The 27,698-nt window shown below is 36.5% G+C and overlaps 1 protein-coding gene across 1 annotated transcript in view; it reads right to left on the reverse strand.

Annotated features, from left to right (window-relative positions):
• Positions 1-27,698, reverse strand: part of LOC104565350 (contactin-associated protein-like 2) — a 971,843-nt gene that overhangs the window by 482,022 nt on the left and 462,123 nt on the right. The window contains exon 8 of the mRNA XM_088520855.1: positions 24,346-24,610. Coding sequence (XP_088376981.1) covers positions 24,346-24,610 — 265 coding nt within the window. The remainder of the gene's footprint in view (positions 1-24,345; positions 24,611-27,698) is intronic.

A 27,698-nucleotide genomic window follows, 5' to 3' on the forward strand; every position in this document is an offset into this window, starting at 1 on the left:
TTCAGAATGCCGAATCAAGACTGAGTACATTCATCAAGATACTTGACCATTGTTCTCAATTCACTGCTCAGTATTTACAGGCAGTTTAAAGATATCCCTACCGGATGAAATGCATATAATTCTTGCATTAAATTTTAACTGAACACTGCAAACATACAGACAATTGAGTGCTAGCACTTAAGAGAAGCTCTAGCTTTACTGCTGTGCCTCCTTTTGCAGTTTGCTTTCTACTTAGGGCAAGTAGAGCCTCTGATTAGATCTTGATCTGAGACCAAGCTAGCTGAATAGGATATTGAAAAATACTGAACATGACATGAGAAACTGTCAGATATGTCAGCACCACCAAGGACGGCTGGATTTCATGAGTGGCTGAGGAAAGTTAATGGAAGAAACAGTCAAATTTAACAGGGGAGCATCCTTCTGGGGAGTCTTGCAAATTTTGCGAAGTACCTAGGTAACTGCACCAGTGATACCGTATAAACTGAAATTGCCTAGGTAGCACTATCAGAAATACCAAATGTTGATACACATGCAGCAAAACTGAAAACAATATGGAGAAAATAGTTATGAGTTGTTTATTAGGGAAGAGACTGTGACAGAGAAAGGGAGGTGCAAAGGTGACAAAAAAGGAAGGACAGGCAGAGGAAAAAAATGGTATTCAAATGCTATAATCACTGCTTTTGAGGGGGAACCTGCTGAGCAGTCCTGTGCTGGACCAGCACAGCCTCAGTTAGCATAACAAGCCTAACCTCGATGCGCATCACACAAGTCAGACCTGCTTCCATGGCCACAAGGACTTGTTTGGGCCATCCAAACCACCTCCTTATCATAGCATGTTTTAGAAGAGTGCAGGCAAATTTGACTCTTTCTCAGTCAGGAAGAAGACAAATGCAATAACCTTACCCAGTCAAGTCATGTACAATCAAGGGAGATTTCTCCTGAAAATGATTGAAATAGTCAACTAATTATAACTCGAACTTCTTCTTCTTCACTATCTGCTCCTTAACTTGCCTCCACAGGCTGCCTCCAGCACATGCACAGGCTGCCTCCAGCAAAGTCTGTAACAGTCATTGCTCCAAATGCTTTGTAAGACCACTGAAGAAACAGAGGAAGATGGAGTGGAGGAACAAAATAAAGAAAAGCTATTAGGAGAAAGAAATAAAAAGAGATTAAGGATCTAACAATGAACACAAGTAGGATGCTACTTTAACTAGATTACATTTATATTAGGCTTCCAACTGAGCTGAATTGCTTAATGACTTATAACTAGACACACAGTGACTTTCAAAAAACAGTCTTTGTATATATATACACACATAAATAGCTTCTAAGACAAAACACATACATCCTAACTGGCTCAAATGTTACCCCAGTAGCAGAAAAAAACAAACTAAACAAGCAAAAATTCTGATTTTGGAGCAGCACAGCCTAGTAAAAAAGAAAAGAAGAACCAGTACTTTAAGCAAGGAAATGTTCTTTGAAAAGTCTGTTGGATAGACCTGTGTTTATGTCATGATCAAGTATATCAGTTGTAGTTGTCTTTGAGACCATTATACGACCAAGAGTAACAGAAGCCAAAGGTGTGATTCTAATATCACATATCATATAGATAAGCTTCTGGTAAAACAGAGAAGGCAAGGAGAGATCACTTTGTAACGTTTAAAATTACTTCATGCCTTTATGAAATGTAAGTGCATTGTGGACAGGATTGAGAACCATGTAATTAAAAATTAATTTTGGTATGGAGTGTCATAAAGACAGAACTGACTTTGGCATGACTGATAATGAAACCAAAACGCAAACCAGCATACAGAAAGGTGACCAAACCAGACGTGCTTTTCATTTTTACCACTAATTCTAAAGTGCAAGTGTATAACTAATTTAACTCCAAATTGGTCATGCACAATCTATTATTCCTTCTTTATCAAAAGCTCAATAATTTCATGCAGTTTTACAGAGCGTTCTTCCACAAAACAGATTCTATCTTAATAGAGATATCTTTCTTTGCACAGATATGCAAGTCAAACAGGAAAACCTATTTTCCAATTTACTGGGTTTCTCATGCACTACCAGGGGTAATTCATACTGCCTTTGAGAGATAAATACAATCTGTACGCTGACTGTATTTAAAAAGAGGTTGAAAGTTTATGAAAGCATTTTTTTTAGTCTTTCCTCAGGAAGAAAAACTGCTCTTGATTAAAACTTCCATTGTTGCTTGTTTGCACTTTAGAAAGACACTGTGTCCTAAGGATTGTGTTTCTGGAAATGTTTGGTCTTCTGCAGAAGGGCTACTATCTGGAATACATACTGGGTGTTTCACTTTAAGTTACCGTTTACTTTTCAGTTGCTTACAACTGTGCCAGTTCTGCACTAAGGCTGAAAATTAGGGACAAAAACACAAGACAAATCAGAAAACAGAGTATGAAGCTAGCTGAAAAAAAAAAAAAGAGAGAGAGAGAGTACATGGAGTAGAAACAAGTTGAGAAGAATGGATTGAGAGTGGATAAGGACATCAGGTGAAGGAAGGAACTGCAATGTGCAGGAAAGGAAAACGTGGCAACTGGATAAAACACACAGGAAGAGACAAAGAAAGAAAATGGAGATAGCTGGAGAAGAAGGTGGGAGACAGTAGACCAGGACTCAGCCTTACTAGGAAAGGAAGGTAGGGACAAATGGGGAACCAGGAGGTGAACCTGAGGACTGGTTAGGAAATGGGGCAGCAACTGACTAACTTGGGGAGGAACAGAAAGGAAAACAAAAGAATTAGACAAGCTGAGGAGGGGAACAAGCAAAATTAAAGCAAAACCAGCAAATTCTTAACTGAAAGAAAAAAGGGGGGGGGGGGATTTTTACCCCCCTTTACTTTTCCCCATAGAAAGTCAAGTAATAAAAGTAAATCTCATGTCCTTTTGTAGTCATTTTATGTAAGCGACATTGCAAAGTAAAGAAGTTTAACTGTATTGCAAAATACAAGGCACTTAGTAGTACCCAAAAGACTATTACTGTGAATCAAAAAGTACTTGATATTACAGAGCAGGAGCAATTCAAACTGCTCTTTGGTGAATACTCTGAAAAATGAAGACCACATGGCAGGAAGCCAAATAACAACAACAATTATGTGGTCTATAAAACAAATTTTATTTCTATTGTGATGTTGGTAGACGAGACAAAAATGACCCTTTCATTAGTAGCTTGCAGGAAGTTTTTTTTTTTTTTTTTAAGTTTCATTGCTTTAGCAAATGCTATTCTTCCTATGAATGGTATTCCTCCAAAATCACATGATCTAAAAGATGATAAGGAAGATTTTTTCTTTGAACACTAAGAATCACCAATTACGCTAAGGATAGCCAGAATTCTCAGAGCAGTTTAGAAACCCAAAGGCCTTGTTACGATATTCACTATAGAGTGAACTAAGGTTCACTTCGATTTTTGTTTTAGACACATGTAAACACTTACAGGAAATCACTTTCTTTTTTTTTCCTTTTTTTTTTTTAAATTCATTATAATAATGACCTTCTAAACTCTGATTCCATGATGGAAATATTTGAAATCAGCATCAGTTCAGACTATTCCTGTCTTTTCTCTTGCTCCTCATTTCAACCCTTGTGCTGCAATGCACTGACATGCCAGTTTTGCTGACAAACCTCTTTCTGGAATCACAGCTCTGAACCTGTTCAAGAAGATGCAGATTAAAAGGACATTTTCATATGCTCCTTCCCAAGCTGTATCTTGAATATCTTAAGCCCTACTGCTACAGAACTCACTACAGTGTAAAATCACGGTCTGAATTCTCTAGCCACAACATCACAATAATGATCACAAAAAAATGTATATTATTCTTTAACTAACAGGCCAGAAAATTGCCCAATCTCATGGAGATCACTGGGCGCAACCACCTCCTTCCCCTCAGGACATGATCATAAAGTCTTCATCTATCAAAGTGCTAGTTTATAAGCTAGAGTTCTCCTCGCTCTTCATTTTTTTTTGTTACTGCCACAGTTCACAGCTTTTCTGGCCAGGTCTGTTTATAGAGCAGTGGGGTAAGCCTGATCAGTAAAATATCCTGGTTAAAACACTCTAAGTGTCAGTTGTGTCAGAGAGCTAGACTGGGCCCCAGACAGCTCTGCTGGCAAAACAACAGGAATACAACTACAGCAGAGCCCAAGATATCTGCTTTTGCCATGATAAATATTTTAAGTTGGAAATACATCCTCAAATAACATGAGGCTAACTATAGTTATTCATTTGTTTCGAAGTTTAATCACAATGGGAAACCAGAAGGTGCTGAGCTTTGGGCAATGTGTGAGCTCTGCCATCCAAAGAGCTTCCTCCACTCCTGATAAAACACCTGAGAGGTGGGCATAGGTCTGAATGAACTAATATGTTTTTATGTGCCTAGGAGAAGTGGTAGAAATACACCAAAAAGGCAGAAAGGAATGGACAGAGGCAGACAGTGAACATTTTTAGGTGGACAGGGATAAAAAGCTAAGGGAAGGTGAGCTTCTATTAGAATCCTGTTTCAAGGAAACTCGAAAATGTAAGAAAAGAAAACACCTTTCTTGTGCGGTTCCCCCTGGGCCCTGGGAAACGGGACTGCGGCTGTTCAGTAGGAGCGGTGAGGGCTGCACCGAAGGAAGAGCAGGCAGAAACCCTGGACTCCATCAGCCATGTCTGCCTCGAATGCAAACAGACTGCAACACACTCAGGCAAGCATGCAGGACAAATCTCACAAATTTCATATTTCTAACAATAGCATTAACCCAGCTGTGTTAGCCACTATTTTTATGCAAGGGAACAGAATATTTAAGAGAAATGATTAGAAAGAGAATGTGAAGCAAAGGCCTACCATTAATTTCTATTGCATTGCACATTTTATCTCTTAATTTAATGTTTCAGTGAGAGAGTTTTCTTTGGTTTTGTTGTTCTATCATTTTATTGATACTCTTTTTTTAAAAAAGTTAAAACTGAAAAAGAAGGCACTGCAGTTTTCCATAAGCTATTTAAACAATCCAAATTAGCATTTGAAGTTCACACATGACTGAGAGAGTGAGGTGACTTTGTCTCTGCTATCTCTGCTTTGATTTAGGTGACTATTAGAAACAGTTAGCTTTTCATGTATGCAGTGTATCTCCTTTTGTCCTCCAAACACACACACATACACAGCAGAACCCTACTTTGTGTTAGGAAGAGAGGAAAAAAAAATCAGGAAAGTAGAACCTTCGCCACAGACCATGAGGTCCTTCTTAACTCCAGTCTGTTCATGTTAGGCACGGTGCAATAGCTGCTTGAACACATAGTCTGTGGAAACATTAAGATGACAAAATTTCACATCTACATGACATGAAGGACAACTTGTGAGGAGAACTTCAAAGCCACATGCCTCTGTTTCACTAAACTCAAGGAGTTTTAGATCTCAACAGTAGTGTCTAAGAGCACAGCACAGAATGTAGAATAGTTAGATCACACAAAAGCAGAGCCAATTCACCTTGTCCCTTATCAGGACTTCCCACCCCCTGCACAGCAGCCATGGGCAGGAACAAAACATACTCTACCCTCCTCTCCAACAGCACCATGTTGGCACCTGCCTCCCCACACAAGGTGGGCACATATTTTATAGGACCTTCTCTACTTCGCAAACCTTTGCCTTCCCATGTGGAGATTCCTTTCTAGAATCATGGTAAAATCAAGTGGCGTGGGGATACAAATCTATGACTAACATACCTGGTACAGATGCTTGAGTAAGTCATCTTGAAAAATATTTATGCTGAATCTACAGCTGCAGCTTTCTTTTACTTTTGGCCAATATTAGGAGCAATTCAATTCCAGCTTGCAGTGACTCTTTGTCAAACTTCATTCTTAATCAGCAACATCTCCGAGTCTCTTCTTTTACAGCTGTACAACTTACAACTCATCAAATTAACTTTAGGATTTTTCTTAAACAGAAAAGCTTCATCTTTTTAGGTTAGGAATTTGTTTTCTAAGCTTATCCCAATGGGAATCTCCACAGCTTTATAACAGAGCTGCTGACATGCCCCTAAACCTACCAGTACACCCAGGCAAAAGTGGGACACGATTATACTTGGCAATGCACTTCCCTCTTGGAGGCAGAGTTGCTTAACCACTCTAGACACCATAATTCTATGGTAGTCACTGTAGAGTTTGACTGTCATCCTAAACTGCAAATAGAAACACAGAAGTGCAGACAAACTCTAACAAATAAATAACTAGAAGACAGCCTTAGTAAACGTTTAAACTTTCAGTCATACAAACTCTGAAAAATGAGTCCATTTCTGTAAAACGGGTTGCAATAGGCAATTTGCTTCTCCTAAAGAAGCTACCAGAAAGCATGGCAAGACTGCAGCACATGAGTGATAAAGTTGGGCAACTGAACTTTCAGAGCTGGATGAAGGGACTCATCTTGGGCTTTTGTTTTCTGTTTCTTGATTCCCAAATGAACCAACCTGTGTCACTGAAATAAATGCAAATTAACAAGTAACACAGCCTCCTTCTAGTGTTTGTAACAAAAATCACTGGTAATAACCCCTAAGTTCCTATTTTTCATGAGCATCCTAAAGAAAATATCATCCAAGCAATGCCAATACCAAGCATGCGATCAGATGTGCTGGTTTCGCAGCTCTGCCACCAGCTAAGCTGGGTTCCTCTTCTCTTGCATCTTCTCTCTAAGCCAGAGATACCAAAAAGATGTGATGGGACAACTGCCTGAACATGTGAACACTTGTTTAACTGGTATGGTGAGGCTTCTACCCAGCAATATTACCCAGGGAGAGATTTTTTCAAATCTGTGGTAGAGTTTCATCCAAAATCCATTCAAAACTCAATATTTTCCAACAAATCATGTAAAAGTGCTGTTTTGTTGACAGAAAGTTAATATAGGCACTACTACTTTTTAATAAACATTTTTTAAGATAACTTTATGAATGTACTGAACAGAAATGATGCAGTGTATCCAATGTCACAATTCATTTTTTCAGTTAATTTTTTTTTTCCCCTCCAAACTTTGATGAAAAAGTGTTGGCTTGTTAACTGAAGGTTTTCAGTTTCGCTTTATGAGACACCACTAATTAGACTTCAGTAGAGAAAAAATTTAAATGCTGTATGGACAAAAATTTCTTCTACATGTTAAAGTGCTGGAAAAATATAGGAGGTTTTTCAAAATATAAAGTTGTATTTCCACATGAAAAAACACCTAAAATGTATTTTTAACTCTAAATAATCATAGTAACAGCAAATGTTCATTTATACTCATCCAAAAAATATAAAGCCCAGATTTTATCCAGCACTGGATTTAAATTCATTTCTGTTTAAACATTCTTTTAGTATCTATAAATAATTTATATCATAAAGCTGCATTTAAAAATACATTAACAGATTTTTATTTAATGAGCTGTTGAAAACTAGTTCATTTATCTTTGAGATGCTTATCATTGGGAGCATGCTGAATGACACAGTAATCTCCAGCACACATTTGATATAGTTAAAAAGAAAGTCTGACAATTTCAGAGCAATGGAAGCCAGAGGTAATGGAAATTTTTCAATTTGATTTTCCTATAGTTCTTAGGACTTTGTGCGAGCACATACTTATTCACACCTCTTCTTTTCAGATAGGGTATATGAGATGATATGTCAGACTGTACCTGGAAAGCGAAGCCAAATTTAATGAGTCAGCCTGTCGTGCAGGCAGGATATGTTTTTCCAGAAATATTAAGGAGAGATATCTACAGGGGATTTCTGAAGGCAAACACCTTGTTAAATAATAATAATAAAAAAGACCATTTATAGGTTTTAAAATCCTGGTTTTGCCCAATAGACTTCCATGTATTGGAAAATGTAGAAAAAATCTATCCATCCCCAAAGCAGTTTGTTGTTTGTTCTGTGGAAAGATCAGCTATTCTCAGGGGAAAAGCTGCCCCTACCTTCAGTTACAATAACTTGACTTTAAAAGTAATTATGCATGTTTTATAAAAGAAACAGAGACCATGATTTATGAAAAGAATTAGTATCAATTACTGATATCTGCAAAGTAGCAAAGGTTCTGTTCTTAAACTACGTAGCTGTTTTTCTGCCTCTTGGGGATTCTATCTTCACTCATCACTGAATTTTAGACAAGAAATACACAGACAAGTAGAGCAAACTTAGGGAAAAAATCCACTGTTCCATTACTTTGCTCAAAGCCAGATTCATTGAAAGCACTGAAGTACAAAAAAAGAGATCCTGCTGTTTTTCACACAATGGGCCCACTATCAAGAGCTCTATAGCAGAAGGTAAACTTGTGCTTCATTTTTTTTTTATATCCTTTTATATCAAAAGGAGCAGAGAAGCAAGAACAGGCTAAATATTACAGACCCAGAATTACCACTTCTGCAGGGCAGATTTTTTTTTTTAATTAAAAATGAATACAAGGAACAGACAACAGTATGTATCTAATGATCCAAACACCCACAAAGATATATAGTATGCGACAAAAGATCGATAGATATTCATATTTCAGGAGTTTGCATCAGGTAGTGGAGATACAAGAATGAATGCAAGGGTTGGAAAATCTGGCTTAAATAGAGTCTGGCAAGAAAACTGAGGATACTGAAAAGGTCTTTTGGAAGCATATAGAGGCATTCTGATTACTGACCTGGGAGGAACACCGGAGGAGGTGTGCTTAAACAACTGTAGTAGGCTCTGGTTCTTCTCACAGCAACAAGGGAATGTTGCTGTGATTTCGTCAATGATAAGGGAATGAAAAATAAAGGACTGACCAGAAGCATTTTTTTTTAAAGTCAGAATATTAAAATTATTATTAAAATTATTAAAATAAGCTTAACTAGCAAAGCAGTAGAGGTAAAAAGAAAAGGTAATTTACAGAGGGAGGATAAGTTTTTGATGCCTGGATGGACTCTGTTTCTTAACTACGGGTTGGATTTTTTGTCAATGCCAAAATACACATCCCTGCTAGTGTAAACATCACCTCAGCATTTCAGAAAGAAAGAAAAGATAAACGGCTGAAGTACCTTCTCATCATGGTAGACATAGAATAGCAGTAAAAGACACATCGTTATGGTATAGGCATTTCTATTGAGATGTAAAGTGAAGATACTAGTGGCCAGTAATGGTTCTGGCATTTATGGTTTAGGCATTTACATGCTATCTACTGCTGTATCTTTAGGTCCATCCAACCCCTTGCTAAATGGCATGTTCAAAAATCATGGGCTTCATCAAAATCTTGTCTGCATTTGTTGGCATATGAAGAAATTCAATTTACAAAATTATCCAGGAATTGTTCTGTAGTTTGTAGAATAATTAAAATTCAGGATAAAAACTGCTATATTGTAGCTCACAAATGGTTTATTTTAATGACTATGTGCATCTTTTTTTATTATTAATAAAAATTAATAATTAGAACATAAACATAGGGATAATCTTCCTCTTTATACATCAATCCCATAACAATAAATCTGAAATAATCTTTTCCATAGCCAAAGGAAATGAATGGGTATTTCTTTAACTTAACTAACTTATTTAAATTTGCGTTCTGAACTGTAAAAAAAAAAATCCAGACAAAACACTGTAGGATGATCTTCCCACAAGACGAGAAAGGAGGCTACAAAGTAGCCCCAGTGCCTTTGCCTTGCAGTTAGGAAGCTGTCCTGCAGGAGTGCAGGTTTTTAACTCTGCTGACTACATGCAACCTCCTCCTGCTGTAACAATCTGGATGCACCAGAATGCCACTGGTCTATTTGTTAAATACTTGCTCATAATTTATAGTCCAAAACAAAAATCCCAGAAGGTGGGACTGCCCACAGAGTCTATGCTGAACCAGGGATGCACCAGCCACTCACTCTAGCATCAGAATTTGCAGGAAGCATAAAATGCAAAGGTACAGTGGAGAGAGGAGTATAGCAAGATCATATGGCCACAGAGCGTCACCTGCAACTTAATGCATTTAGTAAAAGAAGCAGACTTTTTACTCTGACTGAGAATTGTGAGCTTATTCTCTCCTTGCAGTTTTTTAGAGAATTTACTGTTCTGTAATACACTTGAACCAAACCTACAATAGCACTTGCTCTTTTGGTCAAGCACATCTGCTGGTAGTGTTGACTTTAGTCACTACCGGCATATCTACACTTCAGTCAAAGATACCCTGCACAAAATGCAGTCATACTCAAATTAAGTGAACAGGTGTGGGTACTGCCTATCACTGTAATGCTCATTATGGAGCTCACTCTGGACTACAAAAAATATACCCCAAACCTAGCAAATAATGCTGTTATCTAACTTGCCTATTTTTCATCTAGCATAACTATACTGCTAACAACATACAAGCTCACTGATAGCTAGTCTAAGAAAAGCTGCCACTACTGAACCAAAACAATACATTTCTTACAAACTTATTTGGGACAACACTCGTCTTCAGCACCTCTCATAAAAACATCTCCTCATTTCTTTATTCCATCTTCCTCCACCACCCTCCATAGACATACACCTTTTCATCCTGCTCCATGCTGCTCAAAAAAACAACTTTCCTTTCAGCTTTATAATCTGAAGAGCAACTCCCATCGAATCCTCCAAGTCTACAACATAAGAGCTCTCTCTGAATACTGAAAAGGCCTGTGCACCCGGCCTCTGTGGCCCACAGCCAGTTGCCTCAAAGGACTCCGCTCTCTTCATGTTTTCTGAGATGAACTTTTCTTGCTTATTTTGCCTTTTGATGAACCAGGAACCAGTGACGGAAAAGGTGAGTTTCTCAGGGAACTTAACTAAGGAGACAGTCTCCTCGTAGCTGGATCAATGCATATTCCTTCCAGCCATCACAGAAGACAGAAATACTTGTGCCCGTAACCCTTTGTCAATTTATCCAATCTGAACATATCTTAAACTTCAAGGAATGATGGTTCCTACAGAAAATTTGTTACAAGAAAGCCTCAGTTGCCACAAAAATACACTGTTGAAAAATGATCGCACTGTGTTGTTGAGCTCTCGGATACCTGAAGTAAAAGGGAATGAAAAGACTTAAAACCAAACAATTTTAACTTTAAAGACTCAGCTCATGATGCTTTGAGACTTGACTTTTGTACCACTCCTGATAATTTTCTTTTATAGGACACTCAGTTACACACGAAGACTTGTAGTGTTGAGTAACATATTCCTTTCAAGTCAGATTCATGATCTTGGCAGCCAAAAACCCTGTGAGTTTCCCTTGCTGCCAGCTGCATAATCCTTATGACACACATGCACTAGGAACACTGTGCCAAGTTGCCAAGTGGAGGATAAACTTCTCTGGTGCTTTCACACCACAAGCAAGAGAGACCTGAAGGTTCAAATACAACTGATGAGATTTTACTTTGGCTCCTTTCACATTCCCCCACCTTCTATGCACCCTTTGCTTGAGTAATGACTTGGGTTTTCCTGGCTCGTGGCCAGAACGATTACGAAGAGCAGCACTATGTCAGTGCTATGTCCAGTGACAGATGAAGTACAAATGCAGAAAGGGATACTAAACAGTAAATACTCTGTTAAAGCCCATGGAAATCTCAATGGTTTCTTATGTATCCACACTCACAAGACAAGTTTTCAATTGATGTACTTCCCATCTGTCTGAAAGCTGGTACGCTACAAGAGCTTGCACATCTAATTAAGAAGCACTTGATTTTGATAAACTGGCTAATTATAACACAATCCAATATAGCAATTATAAGTTTATGAAAAAGAAATTAAGAACTCGCTCAGGATTATTTTTCAAAGCGCAACATGTTTCTCATGATAAATAATCATGATCAACCTGTGGGATTTATTTTAATGTATTAATTTATACCAAGCATTTTATTCTGGAAAGACAACATTTAGCAAAATCATGAAGAACTGTTGGCTGCCTGAGCAGGTATATTTAGGAAATATATGAAATTTGGTCACACCGTGCATGTTGTATGTGGATTTTTCTGTTGTAGTTATGACTCTGAAAACCATTTGAGGACCGATTAAGGTGGAGCACAATATGAAATGTAGCTCAGTGTATTTTCCACAAGAAGACCTAATTTCTCAGTGCGCAATTTTGCAGCATTAAAATTGCATTCAGGTCCTGCTGAATTAAAAATAAGTAAGGGACATGCTCCGCACATCTTTTTAATATCCTTTACAGCCCGGTTATAGGACATTGTGCATTCTGCCACGGGCAATGTTATTAGAGCAGTAGAGTTTTAAGCAACCCGGTACCTTACCAGTAAGAGACTAAAAAATCCATCTTTCTCTTCTTTCCTTAGAGCTATAACTATTTCATACCTTTTGTGCATGAATTGGTTTACACCAGTCGTAAAAGACCAGCAGACTGCCTATCTTAATCAAATTTTGTACTGTCAACCAGTTCTTCGTAAGGCAAAAATTTCAAATCTAGGAGTTCCCTCTGTGAAACAAAATTTTAAGTTGTTAGGATAAGTCCCAAAGGATCAAATGACATTGGAGGAGGGTTTTCTAATTTGCTTTTCCCTCATTTTACATTAAGTGAATATTGAATAAACCAAAAATAGCATTTCCAGAGGGAGGCAGTGAGGCCTGCCTATACTGACAGGTGTGAGCTGTGGCAAAGGCGCAGGGGGAAGGACATTGGCCTCTTCCACTGTACTTAGATAATCTGCCAAGTAACTTTGAAATAACTGGGGTGAAAAAAAGAAAAAGATATGGCAGCACCTTTCTCGCAAGCAGTCAGATTTGAATACTCACTGGACTTATTTTTTTTCCTGAGATTTTGACTTTGGGTCTGGAAGTAACAGCATCAAATTCCTTCCGGGCTTCCACCTTGCAGTGCCCAGGCTAACCTGCCATTTTCACTATTTTCAGTGGGACTGAGGGTGCATGGGAGCACCTGGGCACTCAACACTTCAAAGTAAAGTAAGACCAAGTCTCCCCTGAGATTAGGTTGTTTTTGAGTGAAGACTGAACCAAGTTGCTACTTCAGACTTCTGCATGCCTAGCTGTATTAATAACTAAACATGATACATCCGATCTAATGCAATGCTGCATATGACTTTTGCAGTTCAGCATGAAAGCTTATTTTGGAACTTTAGGTCAAAAGGATGTCAGCTTAAGGATACTGGGTATCTGCATGTCTGCTCAAATTTACAAATGAAAAAAGAAGAAAAAAAAGATTTCAGGATTAAGTTTTAAACTTAAGTTTTGATCAAAACTGAATTTAAGCTATTGAACATGATGATTTGATTTTATTCAGCTCTGTTTTAAAGCTATGAATAATACCCAGAGACTTTGGAACACTGATTCAGAATACAATTTCACTTAAATTTAGAATAATGCAAGAGTTCATTTCTTATATGTTTGTTGTAGTTTGCTCATAAGTCTTATGACAACACAACCCATATTGCTTCTAAAAAAGGTCTACAATTACTGCCACAGAGGAATACTAACAGTATCACATCATAATGCTTTTTAGCAATATTTGGGTGATACAACTCAATGGAAAAATATATTTTCCATAGATAACCAAAGTGACAAAAATACTTCCTGTTGAGCACACAGAGTATGAAGAGCTAACAAGAAAGAGCTAACTATGGTGCTGTTAACATAAAAGTAACATTAGTACTGATTGCACTTAAATGCTTATCTGTTTATCATTTAAAACAAATTTCCAAAACTTTTTTTTCCTTAAAAAGTTGATGTGTTTACTATTATATATTTCCTCATGGCAAAATTTCTGAGAAAGTTGAATTTACAAAAACAAACAAACAAAAACCACACAAGGCTACACGTTTAACTATAGTTTGAAAAGAAAGAAAAAAATGAAAAGCTCTAGTGAATCTTTAGATGATCCTGTGTAATTTCCCTTTTCCCTGAGGTAGTTTTGTATTCAGTGTTGGTAATGAAATTGCTCTGAGGAAATAATCTAGGACACTCCATATTGGGCAACAGACCATTTCCTTAAGAATAACACACACTTAAAAAGATAAAAAACAAGAAAAAAGCTAAGTTATTTACCTCTGTTGTCTGTACATGGCAAATGCCTGTAGGTAGATGAAGCTGATTTTCTCTGCTTTTCTCAACTAAATTCTGTCAACTAGAATGTGACACCATATGTAAGAAAACTTCTAAAGATGAAGTAACTAAGAAATAAATGAGTACGTCTCAGGTGAAAAACAGAGTAGATAAAAACACTCATTAAGAAATGAGGAAGAGAAAGTTGATTTGGGAAGTAATGAACTAGCACATTATTTTCAAAATTCCTTTTGAGCTTGCAGTATTTATATATATATTATATATATATCTCCAACCTAACAAGAATTTTCCATAACCTTGAATCATTATTGATCTAAATCTAGCTCCTTTTCCATCCTCAATCTTGCTTAGTATACAGCTTACATCTATCAGTCCTTTCCTTTGTATCACCTTTTCCTGCCCTATCTCACACAGGAAACTTCAGCAGCACAAAGCAAACCTCACTTGGAAAAAAAGACAAACCATTCTGTGCACTGTGGCATCCCCCTGTAAGACTGCCCTATAGCTTACGACTTATTAACAAAAATATTAGCTGAAATTTATCTAACTAGTTGTCTTGGGAATGGCCAGGCAGATGGTTCAATAGGTTGGGACAGAGGCTAGAAACAGCTCAAGAGGCTTAAAACCACTAAAGAAGCCTTCTTCAGAGAATAAAAAGAACATTCATTCTTTCTACAGAGAAATACAAATTAAGTCATTTTATTCAGTTCCAGAACTTCTACAACATTGTCTGAGCAGGATGGCATAGAGTGCATCTTTCTTGAGGAATGATCAACACTTCAGCACTTGCTGTTTTTTTGACATTTTTTTCTGAAGCCAATTTATCTCCAAAATAATGAAATAATCTGTCTTATAGAAACTGATATCCTAACACTAAGCCCAGAATCCTGGCAGAAGGAAGCAACAGCACTCACAATTCAAACACAACCGACTGGTACAGGAGTACTAGTTGTAGCAATTTAATTATTATTTCTATTACTATAAATATGACCTCTAGTCAAAAATAGAATTGTAAAATTCCACACTTAAGCAGCTAAATATTCAAGCTAAATATTCAGGACTCAAAGGGCTATGTTAGGGTCCAGAAATAAAAGAGAGACAAGTGAGCATGTCTAAAGTGCATGCTTTCAAGTATATTATTATATATTATGTAATATATTATATATTATATACTATCCAGCTCTGCAGAGAAGGACCTGGGTGTCATGGTGGACAACAAGTTGATAGAAACACAACTTAAGGTAGGAATGAAACAGTATCTCCACTGAAACTAAAGTCCTTTTAAATATGCTGAACAACATGTGACAAAACTGGGCTGGAAATGTTAAGAGGAGGTGTGATTTCAGGCCTTCCAAACACATAGTTACACATTTTTGCTTCAGGAAGCAGTAATGGAATAGAAGGAAAGTCTGTATTGGACCTACTTCTGTACTTTTGGAGGATGCTTCAGTACATGAAGTTCTTTCTCTTGCAACTGTTTATTCTCATATAGCATACAGCAAAGGTTTATTGCCCAGCAAATATGATCAAACATATCTCTTGTTGCGGGCGCTGTAGAAATAAGGGTAATTCTCTTGTATACACCTCAATACCACGTTACTCTCAGCCATTTCAATTCTATCAGCTCCATGAGTATCATATTGCAAATTCTAGATCAATAGAGACACAGGTTTGCTCTGTTTTCATGGGTAATTGTTGAAGTACCAGCTTCAGAATGTTAAAAGCATCATTTTGTTCTGCTGGAAAAACATGTGTTAGTTCTATGGCAAAGAATTCAACTTGGCATTTGGGTTTTACTTTATGCCAAGATTTCAAATGTTATAAATACATACATTCCATGGTAATATGGGAAATCAGCCCTCTAAACACACCTCACTTTGGTAAGAAAGAGATTCTACCAAGGAGCGTTATGGAATTTGCAGCGTTTGTTCTCAGTGAAACCTTTCCATAAAAATCTGCTCGGTATTAGAATAAACTAACTAACTAAGTAAATAATTTTATAGTGGATGCTTCACAGCAAGGCCATAGAGATTTATTTTCTCTACTAAATGCATAAACTTAATGAAAAAGTCTTGCAAAGAGAGGAAGAGAGGATATTCTGCCATTCAGCGTGCAGAATCCAAAGGAGCTTGGTTGCTCTGTTTCACCTCAGTGCCCACATGCTGCTGCTTCAGCAGCATTCAGAAATGAAATGTAGCAATGTGCAAGGATGCCTCAAGGAAGGGACTCATCATCTTTTTCAAGACCAAAGCAAAGGCAGAATAAAGGCAATATACAGCTAGAAATATTTTTGTTTGTTTGTTTGGTTGGTTTTTTGCTTGAGTCTTTGCAACAAAGAGGAACCAATTCTGTGACCTAAAGAAAAAAGTAGAGGCAATGCAGACTATGGATGCATTTCCATTTCAGGAAAGCACTGTGATACAAGTTTAACTTTACCAATGATGGTGCAAAATGCCAAAATGCACATCACAGTTGCACATCACCAAGAAAACAACCAAGGCCAAGCTGGCTTAAAGAGCAGCACTGCTTATGTGAAAAACAAAATTTCTCCTCTGGGCTAGACTCCCATTCTCTGTCATTGATGCAAACCTGGAGGTCAGTAGAAATACCATGCATCTACAACAGCATGACCGGAAACAGAATCTTTTCTCTTGTACTTAAGTTTTATGCAGCATAAAATATGTATAGATGCTTGACAACTTTTCCTTTCATTATATACAAAAGTGACTCTATTTTCTCTAGAATAACACTGTCAAACCAAGAGGGACTGCCAGAAACCTGTCACAGATAATAATCTATTTGCCCAGGTTCCCAAAAAACAATGAAAAAAAGATATTGAGTGTCAGTTCCCAGCACATAAATTAAAGCTCCATGCCTGTAATTAGATCTTCTGAATTTAAGAAAACAAAAACAAGAAAAAAAACAAAAACAAAAAACCACCACATTTTCAGGTTTGATATTACATTGATTTTTAATTATTTTTCTACAAGTACTTAGTCAGTATTGGTGGTATTGTGGGACACTTACACAAATATTAGTGATAAAGAAGCTGAAAAGTTCAAAACAGCAAAATTCCACACAAATTCAAAAAAGTTACAAGGGTATCCAAACTGGAAAGAGAAATCCTGGGTTTATTCCAAATACAAATCTGCACTTTGAAAGGTTTACAAGGTAAAGAAGGTCTCCTTTTTTTTCTTCCTTTTGGAGAAAGCTGAAAAGTTAGCCTGGGCAGTTTTATTTAAAATATATACTGGCTTCATCCTGCAATGGTTCTGTATAGTGGTATGTGGCCCACTCTCTTAACTTTCTCTGCTGGGTTCTGAAATTTTATGACGAAGTGTGCATGTGTGTGTGTACCCACACTGCATTATAGCAGAAATTATGTACTTACGTTCAAGACCTTTGATGTTGTATTCCACCCCAAAACAGATTGTCAAACCACAGAGACCATAACAATCTTAGTCCCTAAGCAAGACATGAGAAGATATCAGGTATCCAGAATTTCCTTTTTTTTTTTTTTTTTTTTAAATCACTAACGAACACAGATCTTTTGCTGCTTCAGCAAGGTTTTATGTCCACTGAAGTTCCTTTCTAAAATGATGAACATTGAGTAAAAGCGTAGATCACTTTTCTAAAAACGAGGACATTCTTTTCTTACATTGAAGCTTTCTAGTCTGCAAATATTATCTCTATCCTCTCAGCTCCGGTTCCTTCTTTCCAAATTACTATGAGCTGTTTCTATACTGTCTCTGTGACCAGGAGTGGTGAAGAATCTCTATTCTCCCAGCCCACTGGTTCAACACAACTCACCTGTGCAGTGCTCAGGGCTGATGCAAGCAGCCACCCCTTTGTGCCCACACTAGATAGCACATGGAGGGCTATCTTGCTCAGCACACACATTCCCCAAAACTTCTTCTTGTAGGCTCATGTGCACCTCTGAGAATGCTGTGCAAGTCACAGTGTACCTCACTGACTTGATCCTTGTCTGTCATATGCTTATGGTTATACGAGCATGGTCACAGCAACCCAGTCACAACAGCCTGGATCTTCACCTGACCCCATGTGGCCTTCTTTGGGCCTGAGAAACATCAGCAATTTTATGTTAAGAATGGATATTTCTTCATTTATTGGTGGATACCCTGAGATATTTGCACTTTTTTAATGCAAGCTCTAACTTACACCATCAAATAAAAAAGCACATTCAGTTTACACTCAACCACCCCCTACTCACTCCTAATGACGTACAAAATATCAGAAATGCCAGAGTAATAGTCAGTAAAAAGATATATTCAAGTTATTGAAAATTATTGATCAAATGCTGGGTTAACTCAAGCTGTGTTTAGTCAATTCCTGAATGAAGGTAGAGTAAAAAATAAATTTCAAAATAGGATTCCAACATATACTCACTAGTTTTCAATAAAATGAAATCTGCTACAGTAAGGTGAACTGAAGTGGTAGCCTAACAAAATACAAACATGTTTTTTAGGTAATGCTAACATTTAAGGAAAAGTGTACAGCAATCATCTCATCTTGTCATTAACAAGAAAACAAATAGGCTTTTATGAAATCAGTAACTACTGACATTAGAGATATGCTCAAGTCACATGTGTTTTATCTACAAGAACACAAATAGATCATCTGAGAAAAAGGAGATACAGAGGCAACACCAGGAGAGCAACTGAAACTGAATGTATTTAAATGAGTTGCGCCAGATGAGATTCTTACTGGGTGCTAAAAGTGTCCGCTGAGGATATTGTGAGATACTGCCCATCATCTATGAAAAATGGTGTTCAGGGTAGGTCCCTGAGTGTTAGAAAAGGACTTTCTTGAAGAAAAGAAGGATGGTTATCAAATTAACAAGTTAAGGAAAAGAAAACAACATTTCTAATTGCTAATATTTCCCAATATATAATAAAAACATACCCTTCACCTTTTTTATACTATACAAATACTCATTATGCCTATGGGAAAGTGTTGTCAGGACATGCATAAACATAGTGAATATAATTGCAGCTCTTGGCACTATTATATCCTTTTCTTCTTTTCTTTATTACCGCTCTAATAGTGCTGATCAAAAAACATGGTGATTTAGTGATCACAGCGACATATGCAAGTCCTGAAAGACCTGAAAACACAAAAATAAATATTTTGCCATATCCTTTCTAACACTACTAGTCTCTTACTGTTCCAAAAGGCAACGATAGTTTTAAAGTAACATTCTTGACTTGCAAAAATGAAACTTTAGAGAGTGGTCCATTTATGATATCTTTTACTCAACATGAAAAATTAGGCAGAAGAATCAAGTAAAAGCCTATGTGCTTCAGATTACTATACCATTCAAAGCTTGCCTTATACATAAGAGATTTGTCTTGTATCCATCCAAGTCAAAAGCAAAATTCTCAATGATTTGACTAGACCTACATCAGTGATAACTGATGTTGACAAATGCAAGAAAGGAGCTGTAAATGATTCTGCTTCCTGTCAACCTTATTTAAATTAAAATACAGCTGTAATAATAATTTCCAAATACTCTGCTCAGCTCTACTTTACTCAAATGATTTACACTCTTTCTAGTAGACATATGAGAATTTAAAATTCTCATGTAACTATCGACTAGTCTGCTTTTTTTTTCCACCCCCAAACAAAAATCATTGTAGCACAGTGATTGCCAAAATAGCTATTAAAAAATATCTTATTTCTTCTTTTACAGTTAAAATGCAAGGTGACCTGCAAAGATGGTTACTTCTACCCCTTTCCTAAAACACAGGGGAAAATGAGGACAAAAATGTAAACTGAACTGTCCAGACTCCAAAATAAATTTAGGAAGACAAAGAGGACAGATGCTAGATGGCTTCTCAGGTTCCCCTATACTTGCAAGGTACAGCACAGCCAAGAACGAGTTGCATTACTCAGAAACACCCCCATATGGTACTATCTGTAATTTTTGAATGTGTAGCCTTTGCGCAGTCGAGCTCTTCAGTGAAGAACTGGTCACTGATGGAACAGAATTCATAAAAACCTGAACCAAATTCATGAGTTTTCTCAAAAGAAAAAGTCTGCAGCCAAGAACACTATTTCTTGCTCTGACTACTTTGCGAGTCTCCTGTACTGTACCAAGATTTAAAACCAATCTACAAAAACATTTTTTTTTGTTTAAAAAAAAAAAAAAAAAACCTAAGGATCTGGTTTCTGTTCTCTGCAACTAAAAAATACAAACACCAATCAGTACCTACATGTCGTGCATACAATCATTTTATATATATATATATAGATATACACACACACACGTGTATATATAAATATATATATATAGGGAAACAGGGAGACAAAACTGATTATCTGGAAAAAACAAATCATGCTCTAATATTTAGACTGTTCTGATTCAGTTTGTGCCTTCTTCTTCCTCTAAGTCATTACGCTGCCTTTTGGGGACAGAATTTCTCTCTCTCATCTTGATCAAACTGTGTGCCTGACTCCACTTACAAACGTTCATATGAGGTTTCAAATTTAGTATATAGCCAATTGTAAGTAATATGGAAAGAATCTGATGGGAAACATGATCACCCCACCAGAAACACACTTTTGCTCTATGTATACCCACTCCTCATTTAAACCTTTGTTTAGCAACAGAGGCAAAAATAATTCTTGATTTCGACATAAAATGCCCCTGGGAATGGTCACTAGAAAAGCACCATTTTAGATCTGTCAGATAGCAACATTTTATTACCTCAAGGACATCATCTTAACCCGAGGTCTAAAATATAGATGAACTGCAATTCAGATGACTTGAGATCTGGCAGAAAGACAGAAAGGTGGAAAGCTTCCCAAGAAGGATTCCACGGGGAGAAGGCTGATTTATTTCATGTGGGTAAATGTGACAAAAAGATATTCTTATCCCAAGTTTTAATAAGTTTATGGCTGGCAGGATGAACCAAAGACAGCCTTGAACAGCAGCTAGCATATAGAACGATATAGTAACTAGAAGAGTTGGAAGATGAAAAAAAAAGAAGCTCCAAGAAGATGAAGTCATCTTAATGGCAGAAGATTCTGGATGCAACTAGAAACTTCTCCATTAAGACCTGGGCCAAGAGATAACATTCCCTTTCATTGGCTTGTGTTTTGTACTGTGAGTTGAAATCCAAGAGATTTTCATAGAGCCTGCTGTGCCTAAGTTGAGCAGAAAACATTTAGAGGCAAAAGGTCAGAGCCATCCATGAGAAGCCAACACGTGCATCAGTAAATGTGTGATAAATCAAGGGATTATTTTTAAATCTGCCATTGTGAAAAGCTTCCCTTTTCTCTAGAGGCAGATAACTTATTTTCTATACTGACATTCAGGGATTTGGGGCTTGTAGTCAAAAAAAGTAAAGATACTATTAGAATGATCTATTAGATAATTCTTCAGGTGTACAATTTTAAATGTTACTTTTAGTTTCTTTTTAAGAACAATTTATCGCTTTAACATTTGTTTGGTGTGTTACCTTTTTTTTTTCCCTTATTGAAAGCTTCAGAAAACTTTGGCTTGGTTAGAAAAGACTTTCAGTTCTTGGAAGTAGTACATATAATTGATTAAGCAGAAGCAATGGAGGCAACTGTGACAAAAGGTGGTTTCACCATTTACTGAACAGGATTTGCATGTGGCTTTGGAAAAGTTTTTGCAGAGTTTTCTGGCTGAGATGTACAAGCCTGATGTTCTCCAGTTGTTGATTTTTTCTGTGCTCTAGAGAAAGGAAATTAGCTAGTACTGGCATAAAAATTAAACAGAACTTCATTGACAATTTATAGGAATTGTCAATGAATAATATGTGGAATATGCTCAAGACAACAAATTTTGAGTGGGTTCTTAGCTCCCTCATGACTCTCTCAAACTGTAAACTATTTATCCAAACTTTTCTTCACTAAGTAGATTTCTCATAGTCACTGTATTTATACAGCAGTTACATATTTTTTTTTGTCCATTCTGTCTACTTCATCATGTTAGAAGTATTCTGGTTAAATATATCTGTTGCAGTTCTCTGTTGCAAGCCTGTCGTAGTTTCTCAGATTAAGAGTTAGAGCTCTAACTCTTCATATTACAATCAACCAATTCTGCTTGCTGACCATTTCATATTCTTGCCTCTAAACTTTATAGTTGTCTCTAATGCTTTTCACAATGACCTGAAAACTCTCCATCTTACTGAATCTATAGATAGTAATATACACAGATCTGTGTAGTATATGGGACTAGAAGCGCAGCTCATTTAGTTTCACCTTCTATATTTCTTTTATTTTATTGTTCTAAAATGTCATCAAAATATTTGTCTTAACAATAATAAAGTCCCTAACAAAAACTTGTCCTTAAACAATATATTCAACTGAATTGGGTAGGAAAACTGGATTTCAGGGTGTAACTATGCAAATATAAAAGGTCCTTATGACCAAAATTAAACAATGAATACATTTTTATTATGATGATACAAAAGAAAGTACTAAATCTTCAAGATCTCCAAACCACAGTATTTAGATATCAGGCTACATAGTGACTAAAGCCAGCATTATAGCTATCAAAATGAATGTTTGTGTATGATTGCTGAACTGTTATGTGAACTGACCATATAAATGGAAAAGACTCACTTTGAAGAAACATTAGGAATAATCTAATTTTATGTTGCAACAATGAAAATAGCTGAGAATTTTTTACTGTTAGGGGAGTCTGCAGAAACTAGAACTAGCAACACAATCCTCACACATGTTTATTTCCTTAAACTTTTAAAATTGATTTTTTAAAGAAATTTAAACAGAATTTAAAATGCATTTTCATAGCAACATATTCACTGGCCAAAATCAGTGACAATTGATGAAGTTTAAAATTCCTGTGTTTTTTCTAATCAACACTGAAATTCTCACTTGTTCCAAAAAGGTAGAAGGAACCTGCGATGAAGTTCCATGGTAGCCATTTCTCTGCTTAAACTTGAATTTGGAGTAGCCAGAGCTAAGAAGAGCTAGGAGCTAAGAAAGCATTAGGCTGATAATCACATATGCCTATTTACAGTGAGGCACTAGCAGCCTAACAAAATATTCTTGTTTAGAATGCTACAGTATAACCAAAACAATGCTTAACTCTGTAAGATTATATTAAATGACAAAGACAATCAAACACTAGCCTGTATCTGTCAGCATTGACTTATCTTTGGTTGGAAAATTGTCATAGAGGAGGTTAATGCACTTTTCTTAAAAGTATTTTCGTTGTTCATTTTCATTTCTTTTTTCTTTTACATTTCCTCAAGAAAGTCCATGTTTAAACTACAGATTGAGGTAGAGACTATATCTTTGCATACCAAACCAAATAAAAACATAGGCAAGAAAAAAAAACCCATGATTTTCTTTTCATTCATTCTAGACTCTACTGGTATATAAACCATTAATTATAAATATAAACTATAAAATTATATGATTATATTATATTATATTATATTATTAATATTATATTATATTATATTAAATTATATAAAATATAAACTAAATTATAAATATAAACTATTAATTATATGGCTGAAATACTTCAGATTTGATAAGCTCCTTGGAAAAAAAATACTAACTTCAGGCAAAAAGGCTGGCATTTTTTGGCATCAACAAGTTTGATGCATCAGCTACTTCAAGTAATTACAGTAATCTGTGCAACTAGGCCCATTTGCAAGCAACCTTGGATTTTCCCACTCATGAAGGTACTCAGTAGGCCATGACTTCACTGAGAAAATGCATCAGTAGGCCATGACTTCACTGAGAAAATGCATCATTGACATGACTAAGGTAACACCATATTGCCCACAGCTGATCCAGAAATGTCCATATGTAGACTGAAAGTACAATTAGAGAAAGCATCAAATGAGTTCAAAAGACTCATCACCTGAAAGAAACACACACCTTCCCTTTCAGAAACAAACACCTTCCCTTGCAGAAACAAACGTAACTCCATATCATTCTTTTAGCCAGGTTTTCCTAAAATCTCTTTAGATAGATATTGAAAGCTCTGCTACTTCAGCTTACTTAGAAAACGCCAGGGTATTTTTCTTAGCAGCACTGTGGTTAAAACAACTCACATCTTTTAATGAGAGTTTCTTAACTATTAAGCTACTCTCAACAAGTGTACCTATTGCCCTCTTCTGTCAAAACTGAACAGCTATTTTAATACTCTTTTACCAAAGCATACAATAAAGGATTTAGCTTAGAATAAATAAATGTACTAATACAATTTAAATTTCCAATTCGGCCTAGAAGTTCTTCCAATTATGAAGTCCATGGTGCCTTTAGACAACACCAACAAGAGCAAATTCATTTTTTTAAAAAATGAACACTTACCTGATGAGATGTCTATTCGGTTCTTCTTGACTTGGGTGACATTGATATGGACGCTGACTTTGCCCTCATTTATGTCAACCTCGACATTCCCCAGTCCATCTGCAAAGTTGCTGAAGACAAGAAGCCCATTCGGGTTCCAGGTTCGGAATAGGAAACTGACTGAGAACAGGTCTTGGCTTGGACGACCAGGAACCTCAAGGTAACTGGTGGCATTGAAAAAGACGGGGACTGTATGTGGCTCCACACAAGAAAAACTTAAATTTCCCTAAGTAGAACATAAAAAAAGCAAAAACATAAGCAAAATGATAGGACTTCTTTAAATTCATACCTACATCCAGAAAGCATTCTAGGTTTCATTCCATTTAAGGACTACTGAATTCAATGCAAGTTACCTGTAAAAATGTGTGAGTAACATTGTCATTATTATTATGATTATATTGTTGTTATTGTAGTTGCCTTGCCTAAAGGCTTGTGCTAAAGCCTTGGCCTCATCATATTAGGCACTGTGCACACTCATAGTAAGAGGCAGCCTTCGCCCTGAAGAGCTGAGTCTAACCACAACTAAGAAAAAACTTAACAAGAAAGCATTTTCACTTTGGTTCTCGTAACATTTCTCCTGAGACACCACAGTGGCAGGCTGCATTACCAGACATCTTTTTCTCTTAGAAACAGTAAACAGAGTATAGCTCTTACTATGCTATTTTATAACCTATTGTATTCCTCTAAGCTGATTTCTGTCCAGAACTGACTTATTTTAATTCATCAATAGAATACATCTGGAAGACTGCTTTGACTGAAGATCTCCTGTATCATGCAGCAAAGGTAACCTTTTTCTAAAGGTTACCTTATCTGATGAACTCTTATCTTACTAAGATATCTACTTATCTGAAGTAGATGGTAATTCCATGACTATTTCTTTTTAAAGTAGAATTTTATCTGATGAACTATAGAAATTATTCCAGTATGCATCTGGAAATTTTATTTTGAGAAAAGTCAGAGAATCTGGAAGCAAGACAGGAACTCTGTATCTGAAATCATGTTGGGGAGAAGCCCCCAGTAAATTCTTTTTAGAAATAATAATTTTCAATAGGAGATGAGCCAGGTGATATCATCAGAATTTAGTATTTACCACCCATTTAAACCATCTCCTAAATCATTATGGGCCATAGAATGATACTGCCTCTGCATCAGATTCAGGTTATTATACAGTAGTTCAACGTCAAAAGCAAATGAAAAAAAAATATAGAACAGAGTCTCTCTAGCACTTTGTTTTTCAGACATGTTCTTAGATACATTCTACATAAGCACCTCCGTTTCATGCAGAGCGCCACAAGTTTTACTGCCAGACATTCTGCCTTTAGTGGCCAGTAAAATGAGTAGCAGCTAGACTATCAGGGAGACAGTTTCTGTCTTTAGTCAAGTTTCCAGGAATCTGGAACTAAAGAAAAGTTTTTTTTATGCTGATCTTGTAAAAGATTTGTTCCCATCTTTATTAAAGATTACAAGACATGCTCTTTCTATACACACACGGAATGTTCCCTGTGTTTCACAAAATATATTCAAGGATTTAGGAATATCTTTCTTTAAAACAGATATAGCAAGCTTTTATATTACAGTATCAATGTTAACTACTTTTTGCATAAAGGACCTTCACATAGCTCCTCTGCTACTAGAAGGTGTGTCTGGCCTCAGTCTAGATGTTGTCCTGAGTTCTTAATTTTGAGATTTTATGCAATTAATTATTGAATCAAAATAGTCAACATACTTGTTTGAATAGTTTTAATCTGAGGTTTTCCAGATTTGCTGCAGAATACTTCTGGTAAACTACAAATCATACATTAAAAATAAAAGTCTGGAGTGTCTGAAATATCCTTTGTAAACCTTTGCTAACCTTCTCAGTGTAAGAGCCATCCTATGGAGTAGAAATAGCTCCTGGTCCATAGACAAGGCAGCCCTATGTAAATACAAGGAAGAGAGTGACAGAATTTCCTAAGACCTGACATGTTAACAGTTCTGTCACAGAGAGGACAAGGAACAAAGGAACTGCAAGGAACAAATGATTTTCTCATAACAAGAAGGCTTTCACATCTGACACTCTCCTGTCTCCCCAATACATTGGATACTTGCATGTATAACACCTACTAATGTTAATGCCAACAAATGCATTCAAATCCGCTTTCACATCCATGGAATCATTTATCATGAACACTCTAACTGCATAGAAAAATTTTTGAGGAATGTAATAATCCTTGTTTCTCTGCTAGCTACCCAAACAACATTTTCCCTACTGAGAGATTCAATTTAATCTGGACTGGATTACGACTTCCCTCTATGATTCTACTTCAGAAGAAGGCTCCTCTTTTAAGTAAAGCACATTGGATACAGATTACTCTACTCATGAGTTAGAATTTATCTGCAGCTTGTCTCTATAAAGCACTCCTCAAAGAGAAAGGGATCCTTCTCTGTGGAGTGGGTTCAGAATGAATTGCTGAATAATTCACTAGGCAATGACATTTCAAAGTGAAACATATACTGCACATTTATATTGAAACTGTTGGTCTTATTAAAGAATTATTAATGATACAGTGGAAGGGAAATAGTGAAAATAACTTAGTTTGGGCAGCTTGAGCTTTACATCATGATCTTCAGTCTTGCAAATTAGCTTGATATTTACCTTGTATAAATCAGTTGTGTCTATCTACTTCAGATGTTATCCCTTGTGGAAATGCAACCGGGTTTTAAAATCTTTCCCAACTCATAAAACCACTAACGGAATTCACAGCTCCCAAAAGACAGGTAATGAGTTTATTAAAACTACAAATACCTGTTAACTCAGGATGGATTGTACAGTAAAGGCAATATTCCCTGGCTAATGTTTATCATGTTATTTCACTATCTTTCTCAAAATAGCTTATTACTCATCTATGCAGGTTAAAATATTGCTTGTCTAATATAAATAATTTAAAGAAAACACGCTTCTTCAGTTTGTGATGAGTGCACGGAATAATATATGGCAGAGCAGCTGCAGAAGCAGGTGAAACGTAGTGGATTTAAGGAGGGAGGGAAGCAAATATTAGCCTTCTGAACACTTTGATGTTACAGGCATTAAAAAATGAGCGAGTCCATTCTTTGGAAACTAACCACGATTAGCATCCAAGCTGCTTTCCCTAAATATATCTCTAGGAAGGAAATTTTGATGAGGAAATTAAATTTCTAAACTAGAATTTCTCTGGACTTGTCGGCTGCCAGTTCTATTCCCCTCTTCTCAATAGTAGAGGAGTTGATACTCTTAACTTATGCAGGTTAACAAAAGTCTTACCTGATTTGTTACATTTTATGCTTCTAAATGTCAA

The sequence above is a fragment of the Tinamus guttatus genome, unplaced genomic scaffold (genome assembly GCF_059628265.1).
Source record: "Tinamus guttatus ecotype Peru unplaced genomic scaffold, ASM5962826v1 Tinamus_guttatus_pri_ptg000104l, whole genome shotgun sequence".
Lineage (NCBI taxonomy): Eukaryota > Metazoa > Chordata > Aves > Tinamiformes > Tinamidae > Tinamus > Tinamus guttatus.